Source organism: Alligator sinensis, unplaced genomic scaffold, assembly GCF_000455745.1.
Source record: "Alligator sinensis unplaced genomic scaffold, ASM45574v1 scaffold530_1, whole genome shotgun sequence".
Classification (NCBI taxonomy): domain Eukaryota; kingdom Metazoa; phylum Chordata; order Crocodylia; family Alligatoridae; genus Alligator; species Alligator sinensis.
The window spans coordinates 862,561-874,686 of NW_005842673.1; the positions used below are offsets into that span (position 1 = coordinate 862,561).

Sequence of the window (12,126 nt, forward strand, 5' to 3'; positions counted from 1 at the left end):
CAGGAAAATCATATAAACTCTGCAGGTTGAAAGTTGATTAACCTTGGAATGCAGAAGGAATTCACCCTTCTATTATGTGGTGAAGGGAAAGACATTCCAGTAAAGTTTTTAACTTCTCCACTTTCACAGCTGAGTTGTGCCATTCTTTCTCCCATTTCCAATAATTCCTGTTTCTTCACCAGCCTTAAATGTCTGGCGAACATTACCAACCTGGGCCCCAAACAGTTCACCCAGGATCCCTCTGTCCCCCGGACACATATGATTAGTGTAGCCCTGCCCTCCACAAAGTGGAGCTGAACCAGGTTGCCCTGCATCTCATCTGCATATAAATTTTCAGAGGATCCCAGGACTTCTAGTGACTAGAACAACCAGTTCCAGTCATGAGTAGGGTACTAATTAGCACACGGATCCTTTGTTGGGGTTGCTGGAGTATACACACATAGAGTTAGGTATTTAACTGGTCAAATAAAGTTCAATCAATTGACCAGTCAAATATTGGTCAATTATAAGAAAAAAAAAAATTTTTTATAAGAAAAAAAAATGTTTCTTATAAAAAATTATAAGAAAAAAATTTGCTAGATCCAAATAATACACAGAAAAAGCACAGATTTTCCATTAAGAAATGGGTACAAACAATTAAAATCTTTTTTTTTTTGTTGTCAAGAAAACTACAAAAAGTAGGGGGTTGTTTTTTTTGTGTAAAATTGCTATATTGTTTAACCAGTTAAAATATGCAGTCAATTAACTGCTCAGTTGACAATATTTGACCAGATCCATAAAAAGCACACAGAAACATTTCAAGCAGCACTTTAAAACTCTTCCAGGTAGACTCAGCTGGGGACAGATAAATAACTACTCATGGGGCACATCCACACCTGCAGGCACGTGTGCTTTCTCAAATAGGAGCAGCACAAATTTGTGCTGGGGATTTTTGTCTCGGTGCATGTGCTTGAACATGCACTTTGGTGTGGGGCAAGTTGTGGCACTTGGGGCAACATGACCCTATCTAGGTCCTTCCGGATCTGCAGCCAAGGAGAGATGGCCCCAGCAGTATAAAAACCTGCCCTGTGTTGGCCCCAACAATATAAAATCCTGCCCTGGCAAGCCGCTCAGGGCTACAGGCTCTGGAGCTTCTGAGGCCCAGCCAGTTGCTATCTGGGGACACAAACCCTTGTGCAGGCTGGACTGCTGAAGCAGCCATAACCTGGAGTGGCCCCTGCACCCTCTACCCACTGCAGCAGTGGGGGCTGCTGCCACCTGTGACAGCATCTGCCCCCTTCAACCTGTAGCCCCATGGCTACATGCCTGCCAGACCCAGATGGGGTGCCCTCAGATGACATGTGGGCAGCTATCAACCAGAAGATATGCTCCTTCCAGTGGCCTGCTTTGATCTGTCAGAGTGTGTCCTCTTGGCCCCAAATGGCCAAGAGGTCAGCCACCTCATCTATCCTCCAGCTGGGTCCCCAGTGCTGACCTTGGACAGGCTGCTCTGCCCAGGCCTCACCACTTGTCTCACCAGCAGAGATCCTGGTGTTCGCTGTTTAAAATTGCAAATATTCTCATAAAGAACCCAAATTCTCTCATTAAAAGACCCCAAATAGTGTTCTGCTATTAAAATGAAATGCCACTGTATAGAGAGATCAGTTGGGGAAAGTTTTATTGATATATTTACAAGTGTAAAGTAATTTGTAGGTGGGGTTGGAGGAGTTTGTGGGTGAGTGTAGGGTGCGTGGGAGTGAGAATTGAGGCAGGGGCTTGTGTGGGGGTTTGAGGCTTGTTCCTTGGTATGTGGGTGAGGGGTTTGTGGAGGTGGCTTGGGGACGTGGGTGTTGTGGGGGGACTGGGTCTGGGGGGCTGGTCAGGAGCGATGTGTCTCCTGCCCCTCCACAGGGTGCAGCACCCCCCACACAGCACACTGACTGCCCCGCCCCACCCCGCCCCCCACAGGACCACAGTTTCCTCCACTGGGCCCTGTGGGCATGGTCCACATGCTCCCCACAGAGCCCACATCTTTCCCCACACCACACACATGCCCCCTCAGGGCACACGCCCCTCCCCCTGTACGGTCCACAGCCACCCTGCAGCAGCAGCAGCAGCCATTGGGGCACTCAGCGCCCTCCTGGCACAGTCAGGTGTGGTCTCTGCAAGCGGTACTGGGCCCTGGGTGATAGCCCACACTGCCCGAAGGTACACAACCCTGCACTGAGCCAGGCCATGCCCACTCAATGTGGCACAGGCAGTGCCGGATACCAAAGCATCACTTTGGTGAACCCCAGCCTCTGGTTGCCTCAGGGCATGGTACAGGACCATGCTTTCCCCTGCTTTTTTTCTGGGGTTTTTTGACACCAGGCTTTTTTTATACCTGTATTTATTAATCCATCTCTTAATACAAAGTAGTAGGAAATGTATCTGTGAAGTTAATGGCCCTTCCTTTTTTTTTTTGTCTTTTTTGACAAATAATTCTTATCCATGAACATTATAAAATTTCATGTATCCATAAACATGCACCACTAACAGACCTAAGAAAGGTCTTTTTCAGTGTTGCTTTATTATTGATATTTTACTACGGCCTCTGGTACATTTTCATGTAAAGGTGCCATGGGACCTGATCCCAACAATTGCACATCCTTCCATGCTACACAGGGGTATGGCATGGGGCATGATTTTGGAATCGGGGGATCAGATCCCAGTTGGACCCTTTCTGTTCCAAGAAATTGAAAAATGAGTGCATGCAGATGGAGGCCTGGGCTGAAAATCAGATGATTATTAGTTGGGTTGGGGCCAAAAGCAAGCTGATTGGTGGCTTCTGCCCCAGCACCACACCAGGGATTCAAGCTCATTCTGGTGCAATCTCAGCCTTACAATCAGTTGGTTTTTGGCTGGGGCCCATACTGCACTGGGACCAGTTCCAGATTCAGTCCCAGTCCCTGGAGACTCCTAGGTTTTGACCTGAACCTAGGACTGTCTGGTGGGAGTCAACAATCAACTAATTGTCAAAACCCCATGCTGGGTAGCTTTGGCCAGGCTGCTGGACACAGGGGATCAGAAGGTCCCAGCCAGAGTTGCTTGATACATGGGGTCTAAATGTAGAATATTTTTATGCCTTATATACCTTATATGGGTATATGTACACCTTAGACTGGGTGTGCATATACCACCCTTGCCATTTAGGCTTCAATTAACACATTAATAATCAAAGCATGAATGTTGGGTATAGAGGGGGCCTAGAGTATTTCAGCTGGAAATAAGAAAGAAAAAAGAAGAAACAAAACATTTCTTACATCTCTCTACTATTCAGTATGTAAATCAGTACCACAGTAGTCTTTCTCCTTGGCGATTATTTAAAGCAGTGACTTTCAGTTGGGCTGCCATAGCACCCTAAGGTGCCTTGAGATCTTTTTAATGGTGCAGCAAGATGCTGCACAGTATTAGCACTATCAGGTCCATAATCATGAATGATAACATGAGCCCAGAGATTTCAAATATAAATCCATAGTGTGAAAAGCATTCTGAACTGCTGTGGTCTTTCTGAGTCCTTTGCAACAGAAAAATTTCTCTATTATATCGCTGTACCCAGAATAAAAGTTAAGAGCTGGCATTCTCGAAGAGGTGCCTTGAATCTAAAAACACTGAGAACCACTGGTCTAAAATACAGATTTAAAATTAATTTAATAAGAATTAATGTAATATTTTTTAGTGTAACCTATGTTTGATCCAAAAGTATCTTTAAGTTTCTCTGTATTTGCAAATGGTGGAAAAACAATGTGATATAGTCATGGCATATTATTATGCATTCAAAATTGAATGGGTTTCATGTCCAGAACTTTCTGAGGCTGCTAGATAGACACATGGCCTAATTATGTAATGAATTTGCTAAATCCCAGGGATGTTTGTAATCAAGGAAACTACACTGATTGTGTCTGCTCAAAGGAACAATAGTCACGCTTCTTTAACTAATAATTATAACCAAGCACTACAAATCATAAGAAACTTGAATTTTTAACCAAAATGCTTAGAGACTGGTTCTATTTTGAAAAAAAGGAAAAAAGGCTGGTGTTTTTAAAAAAAAATTATGCCTGTCTTCCTTACTATTTTGCAATTATCTCCTGGGGAGTCATGGAGAGAATGAATGTGTATACCAGGTATTTTCTATGTTAATTAATATGGGAGAGGATTGAATATCTGTTATATAATTAATATTGTGTGCCTTTTGAAAGTAAGTGTTTAAGCTTTTGAATATGTTTTCTTTTCAACATCTATAAAGTAATGTTATTTAAAGGACTACCTCAAAGCCTATAGAAATCAGTTGTCTCCTACCCTTCAAACATTTATGTATAAGTATTCACATATATGGTGAATTTTGTCATTTGCTTCAAGGAAACTACTTAATCCATAAAATTAAGTATGCCGATAAGGGGTTAAGAATCTATTTATTTCAGTGATTCAAATGCAGCTTAACAGGCTCATAATATTTTTTTTTAATTAGAAAAGTACCTGAAAAGGGTGGCTTTGTTTCTAAAGCATGATTTTGTGTTGATGCACATCTCATGTAACACCATTAAAATTCAGTAAATTTCATGCGACAAAAGTCTAACACACAACTTGATGCAGAAGCAGTCATTTAGAATCTCAGAAATTCTTGTATTCTATAATATACAGGGCATATCAAATTTTATGAAGAGCTGCTCTATAAATTGTAGATACCTTTAAATAGCCATTTTATTGAGGGGGGGAAATGTTGAACATGTCTGAGACTTCCGTATGTGGACAGCTATGAAAATACTGACTGACTGAAATACTAAACTGAAGATTCAAAGTGTCAACTGGATTTTAATATGTTTGTAATTCATAAGTCTGTGTGTATAGCTTCTTTCAATGTAAATATTTTTTCCTGTTTTTATTTTCACAGGACTATACCTTGACAATGTACTTCCAGCAAGCTTGGAGGGATAAGCGGCTATCATACAACGTAATACCTTTAAATCTTACGCTGGACAATAGAGTAGCTGATCAGCTTTGGGTTCCTGATACCTACTTTCTGAATGACAAGAAGTCGTTTGTACATGGGGTCACTGTGAAGAACAGAATGATTCGTTTGCATCCAGATGGGACTGTCCTATATGGTCTGAGGTCAGTATCATCCTTTTAAAACTTTTTTTTTAATAACAGTTTCTGATAGATAAGTATTCTTTTATATTCTTCACTATCATACTTCCTAACAGCTGCAAATGACTTATACTTAAATGTTTAATGATCAATAAAACTGTTAAAATCATTTTGGATAATCTGAGAGAATTCGCTATAATTTTTAGTAAGACTTTACATATTTGTTTTAATAAAAGATGAGTCAATAGAAGCATTTTAAAATAAGATTTCTGCATTAAAAACTTCCTGTCGTTGTTAGAACTACTCCTTAAAGGAGCTAAAATAGAAAAAGAGATAGAGAGAGATCAAATAAAAAAGGAAAATATGTACAATGTCTAAACTGATTGCTAGTCAGATGCTTCATTATTTAAACAACTTTTGAAAGAAGATCCCCAGGAAAAACTAGGAGGTGTCTTAATAAAGGAAAATGTTCATCATATCCATGAGGTACATTTGGATTAGGAAGATTTCTATGTATTTTTTTTTAATATCATTTACATTGATAACTGGATCAGATGTTAAAAGCAAAGCAATGGCAAAGCATGGAATATTTTCACTGTTTCATATGGAGGCTTGACAATTGTGAGGCATGGCCTTTTGTTGTAGTTCATATAGAACAGCATTCCTTCAGACGGCAATATATTACATACCATTCTGCTTACAATGGTTAGAGTGCAGCACACTTTTTATAAACATGTTTCCAAATGTTGTCCTGCCCTTATTGAACAAAGCAAAGATGGAGTATGACTATTAGGACTGTACAAAACAGCACCGGTTTGTTTTGATTTCCGTTTTGCCATTTCAACGGGACATTGTTTTGTTTTGAGTTTTGTCTCGTTTCAAAAGCACTATTCTGTTTCCTTTTTTTCAAAACTGTTTTGCTGTTTCGACGTTTCACCCATAGGCTATAATGGGGAAACACAAAACTGCCTATAACTGTCATTCTTGCTTGATTTGGATGAAACTTGCAAGGATGGTAGCCCCTTCTCAGGCCATGAAGTCTGACAAGTTTCAAGAAGGTAGGTGCAGGGGTTTCTGGAAAACTGCATCTCAAAATTTTGAAAGCAAAACTTATGTCACATGTGTGTGTCAAGGCACAGCAGGGTGAAAACTGCAGGCATGGTAGCCCCACTGGAGTCCATGAAGCCTGACAGCTTTCAAGGAGATAAGTGAGAGGTTTTGGGGAAACTGCACTTCAGGCTGCTGACAAGCAAAACTTGTGGTGTGTGTGTGTGTGTGTGTGTGTGTGTGTGTGTGTGTGTTAAGGAGCAGCAGTTCACCATATATGTGAAAACTGCAGGGATGGTAGCTGCTTCTGAGGCCATGAAGCCTGCCAAGTTTCAAGGAGATAGGTGCAGGGGTTTCTGGGGAACTGTACCTCAAACTGTTCAGAGCAAAACTTGTATCACTTGTAAGTGTGAAGGCACAGAGAAAGCTCAGTTCAAACCATGCTTTTAATGCTGTTTTTCTGTCCCTCCCCCAGAGCACTGGGATTGGAAAGGACCTCAGGGAAGGATCACAGTCACTGGCCAGCTACACATGTCAACATCAGAGCAGTCATTCCCTCCTCATCCCCCTCCCTCTCCTTAGTTTCTCATTAGCTGCAAGCAAGCCCAGGTTCAAAACTTAAAATGTTTAGAAAATTTCAGAATGTTTCGACTACCCTAATTTCATTTTGAAGCTGTTTTGAAGCCTTTCATTTCATTTCAATTTCACTGTTTCGAGCTCGAAACTAGTCGAAACAGCTTCAAAATGAAACAGCCGGTAAAATTTCGCACAGCCCTAATGGCTATGTTTCTACAAAGTCCTTTGGCTTTTTTGTTCTGTGATGTCATTGGTGTCTTTTTTTTTTTTTTCTCCTAGTCCAAGCTATACATGATCAAATGTAGTTACTCTTTCAGGGGTATTCAATGACCTATATGAAGCAAGTTCTTTAGGCCATATCCTATGTATCTCCAATTATTGAGAATCGTAGTTTTTCAGCAAAGTCTCCAAGAATTCAGTAGATATGGAAAGAACTGTGACCTCTTAGAAACTAGTTTGAGGCACATTGAACTATGTAGGATGGTTTATAAGCCAAAATGTCTTTTTTCTATTTGTTTCATTGATAGATGCACTGCGGCTCCTAGCCAGGCTCCATGCAGCAGAATTGCTGCTGTTGTAGCCCTGGGAGGCCCCCAGAATCCCAGGTAAGGTTTCTGGGGCCAACCCACAGCCTTCCCTACCACACCTGGGGTAACTTGCGGCATGCCAGAGAATGCGTGGCACAGTCATTCCCCAGGAACAACTAGAGACATTGCCAGGTGCGCTGCTACCAGTTGTCTCTGGGAAACCAAACATCCACACCATGTGTGGACACTGCCATATTGATTAGTTACTGCACTGTGAATCTAAGAAGAATCAATACAGATAACTAGAAAATAGGCACAGAGCTGCCAAAGTACTTTCAAGTAATATGTGTAATTTGTACAGGTTGATTTATGAAGAGTGCAATTAGAATTTACACTATGAACATGCAAGGAACTCTAAATTGTTTGGACACTAATTACCAAAAGGAAAATTTGCATCAGATTCCTCTTTGTTAAAAATTGTCGTGTCCAAGCTGAACATGTCCAACTGTGGCAGGTCAGAATGACCAGTTTTATTAGTGGTAACACATCGAGCTGTATATATGTTAGGCTATACAATATGCCAGATAACTTAGTCTTGTCCCAAAGAGTTTGAAAGGTGAAATGCTGAACAAATACATTATAACAGGGATGACTCCTGGATTGGACAGGGACTTCCAAAGCTTCCAGGACATGGAGAGAGAGAATGAGCATGTAAATAGGAGATTAATATAGGAAAATCTCTTATATCTTGGTTTAGGGAGGGCTGAACTCACAATATGTTTGGAGGATGATTTGAGTATTTGCAAAGAGAGGCAAGAAGTTGAGTTAGAACAGAGCTTTAAAGAAGCAGAATAGATTGTAAGGAAAAGGTGAGGAGAGACAAAGGAAGGTGGGGTGTGTAGTCAAGTTGAAGGCCATCAGAATTCATTCCTCCTCTTATTTCTTTTGCAATAATGGCTTAAGAGGCAGTACATACAGCCAGTGGTTTGAATGTAGCCTTGTTTAACCAGTTCAAGTGACTTTCTCAATAAAAAAACTACACAGCAAGTTTTTTATTGAGAAAGTTACTGTGTTTTTATTGCTTAGGAATAATTAGGGGAAATACGCATCTTGTCCTTTGCAAAAAAATAAAGGTTTGAGAAAAGCGAACCAGAGGAATGAAAGGGCTATGGGGAAAGAGAGAGATACATTAACAGAATATATGGGGTATGGAGCAAGGAGCACATAAAAGAAAAATGAGAGAAATTAATGTACAGCTTACTAATACAGTATGTATTGTATAGAAAAGTATATGTATAGAATAGTATTTGGGGGACAACTTGATCTTATAGCTGATTTCTAATTGCAGCAGACCTTATTGCAGTCAGTTTATAACTAAAGTTTGTGCCTAACTCATTTTCTCTCTACAGTTGTGTTTATTTATTTAGGCATGCCATTTTAATTATTGACTGGTGGGGATGGGATAAAGAAGCACATTTCTTCTGGATTGCAAGATCCATGTTCAATTTACTGCATAGTCCTGCCTCTTCTTTACTGTCTGAGAAGAGATTAGTATTTCACCAGCCCCCTCCCCCCCACCAAAAAAACCAACAAAAACTAGTATAAGTGCTACAACAAATCATAACAACTAGATATATGTGGTAGAGAATAAAAATGTGACCTACATGAAATACATTCTTAGTGGGGTGGTTATATAAATTGTATCTGTAATTGCAGTGGTGTATGATTTCTAATGAAACATGAAATTGGTAGGAAATTGCATGAAAACTGCAAAGTTCAGTCGTCTTTTTTGCTGACTGGAATCAGAACAATTTATTCTACTGTAGTTGAAGTGCCTTGTTGGAACATTAATGCAAGCTAGGTATTGCCTTGTTAGCTGTTAGAAACAGTTTGCTGTTGGTAGGTTTATAACTACCAATCAGGTGTAAGTTACAGTCAAGTCCAGGTATGCCACTCTTAGTTTCTAATGCACATATATTAAAATTAGTGTGTTTTTTGTTAGTAGTGTGTTTTCTGTATAAGAAAATACTAAGTTGTGCTCTTCACATTCTTAGATGCTTACCTATGTAGTTTTTAATTAGCAGTGTTTTGTGTTTACTGCAGGGGGATGGGGCATCCTTTCTTCTTTCCTTCCTTCCTTTTTTGGTGTAAGTAGAGGTTATTGCTTCTTGGAAATAGCAAAAACTCGAGTCTCTCCATTGCAAAAAAGACAATTAAAATAAAATTGTGTAGTCTCAAACATGAGTTAAATTAGCATTTTCATATCATAGTGGTAATGTAGCAAGATCTTGGATAAGGTTTTGCCAATGTTTTCAATTCAACAAGATACTTTAAACCTTCATATTTATTAGTCTTCCACAAACCAATGATAAACTAAACATAAGATTTGATGTTTTCAGTGTTTATAATTTTTTCATTGCTATTTCTGAGAAAGTACCTTAACTTGATTGCTTAATAAAAACTACAATATTATCCTTTTTAGGAAATGTTTGCACACGATAAGCAAAGGTGTTTGAAAAACGTATTTTGTTTACATGAAAGGGTTCTGAGACAATTCTTCTTCATAAGCTTTTGAAAATAAGTTTGTCCAAGTTCTTCAATTTTCAGATACCAGGCAACAAAATCTTGGCCATTTTTATTTAGTTTTGTTACCAAAAATTAGGTACATTGTAGAGGGTTTTGGCTCACTTTTTTCAAAACGGATGCAATATTTGTAAAAGATATCTATATATAGATATACTTATCAATATATAACACTATATATTGATATATAGCACTATATATTGATGTAGATAGATAGTTATCTATCTATTTATATACACACACATACAATTTTGCAAAAAATAATGTGAATAAAATAATGTGTAATAAGTTCACCTCTGCTTTCAGCTACACTAGCTTCATGCTTCATTACTCCATTGCTTGTTCTGGGTCGAGATAATCCTCCTTTTCTTGAGGCTAGGTTAAATCAAGTCTTTTTCTATTTTACAGTTTAAACAATAAGCATTTTGGTTCTTCTTTTTAGTTTCAATTTCTTGCAGTCATGTTGTATATCACTCAAACTTTGCACTTCTGTGGGAAGAACGTCTGCAGCAGCTTCCCTTAATAAATGCTGTCTTGTGACACCTCAGTTGTGTAGAGGCACACAACTCAAAAAAGAGACCTCACTTTTAAGATTTCTTTCTTTGACAGTGTTCTCCACTGTTTGGTTAGAAACCAAAATAACATGGGGTGCTATGATACAGTTAAAATACTAGCCAGTAAATATCCTGGGCTCAACTGTGCAAAATTAATACAACCTAGGACAATGATTATCAACCAGAGTGCTGTGAGATCCCTCAACCAGAGTGTCTAACCCTTGTGTGAAAAGGTAAAATGCTTTCCTCCCCCTGTCCAGCTCCCTGAGCCTACCCCAGCTATCCCTGCTGTGGCTGCGGCTACTTCTCTGAAGATTTCAAACCCTGTTCTGCCTACCTCCCATGCTCCCGCAGCACGCTCTGCTGCAGGTGATTGTGCACATGGGTTGGTATTCAGAGAGCCGTAGACACTCTTTGCATCCCTAATCATCCCCTCCACTTCTCCTGGGCTCCTGAGGTCAGTAAGAAGGTTTGTGGGGGTGATTGCTGGCCTGTGAGACTGCATAGGAGCAGCCTCACTAGTGTGGGCTGCCCTTGTCCCATGCAGTACAGATTGCAGGTGGGGAGGGTGCAAACAGTGGAAAGAGCAGGGCACGACAGGGTTAGGTCCTGCCCCTGCTGCTCTTATGTGGCACCAGCTAGATCAGTGGTTCCTAACCTTTTTTAGCTTCAAGGTACCCTTGCTTACTTTTTTGAATTTGGATTCTAGCTCAGTGATTCTTTGTTAATGGCTGAACAACATAGAGTGTGTGTGGCCTTTCGGGTCAACAGTATGCTAATAGATGTTATCCCTGGGAACACTTTCAAGTTAGGGTTATCAGTCCGAATAATAAGGCAATGTTTATGCTCACTTATATAAATCAGAGGACTAATGATATGGTTCTTAACTGTAACAATTCCTTGTGTGCTAGTCCATATGCCTTTTACCTAACTAAAAGCTATGGCATTGGTCGAGTTCTTGGTGTTACCTTTTGCATTTAACAAAGGCCTTGACTTCAGGTGTGGTGGAGGAATAATTTTATTTAAAAGTCCTACAAATACAAATATACATGTAGGAATGCTTATCAATTTATAGAGAAAACCTTGCTGTTTTCACCCTGAAAATAAGGGGAAAAAATCACTAATAAGAAATAAAACTAGAAAAGATGATTGTATTATGTTAGGTTTTGATTTTTTGTATGTTAGGTTTTGTTTTTTTGTTTTCATGATGTGTTAAGATCTGGAAAAAAATCAAAACATTTAAAATCACCATATACAATATTAAAAAATAATCCTTATTTAAGAGTCATTTTGATTGTATCTAACAAGTTTTTTAGAAGAGTAAATAACTCATGGGCTTTTCATCTGTGGCATTGCATATACTTTCAAAGTTCATAATTTATCCTCAAATAAACCTTCAGCACTTTCCTAGAAATATCTCTATTTTCTGCTAATAGTTGTTGGATCTTTTTCCCCAGGTGAAATGTACATATATGTTTTTGGGGGTGTAGGGGATGGTTGTGTTTTGTTTTGTTTTTAATTGCAAGACTGGAAATTTGTGACATTTGTCATGAATGATTCTAGCATTCTGGTATTAAATACTGCAGCTTGTAGTCTTTTAAACCACTATTACATAAGAAGGTTATTTAAAAAATTAATCAAAATCATATAAAGTGTGCAGTGGTAATATATTTGAATGCCCATCTATGATCCATATGTCCACATGCCTTAAAAGAACGCGTTACTTTTTTTTT

General features: G+C 39.3%; 1 protein-coding gene across 1 annotated transcript in view; it reads left to right on the forward strand.

The window, feature by feature from the left end:
• LOC102376402 (gamma-aminobutyric acid receptor subunit beta-2) overlaps positions 1-5,130 on the forward strand; it is a gene marked incomplete at its 3' end in the record, with an annotated part of 113,142 nt that extends 108,012 nt beyond the window's left edge. Inside the window, exon 4 of the mRNA XM_006033879.1 lies at positions 4,910-5,130. Within this exon, the coding sequence (XP_006033941.1) occupies positions 4,910-5,130 (221 nt within the window). The remainder of the gene's footprint in view (positions 1-4,909) is intronic.
• Positions 5,131-12,126: the final 6,996 nt, after the last annotated feature.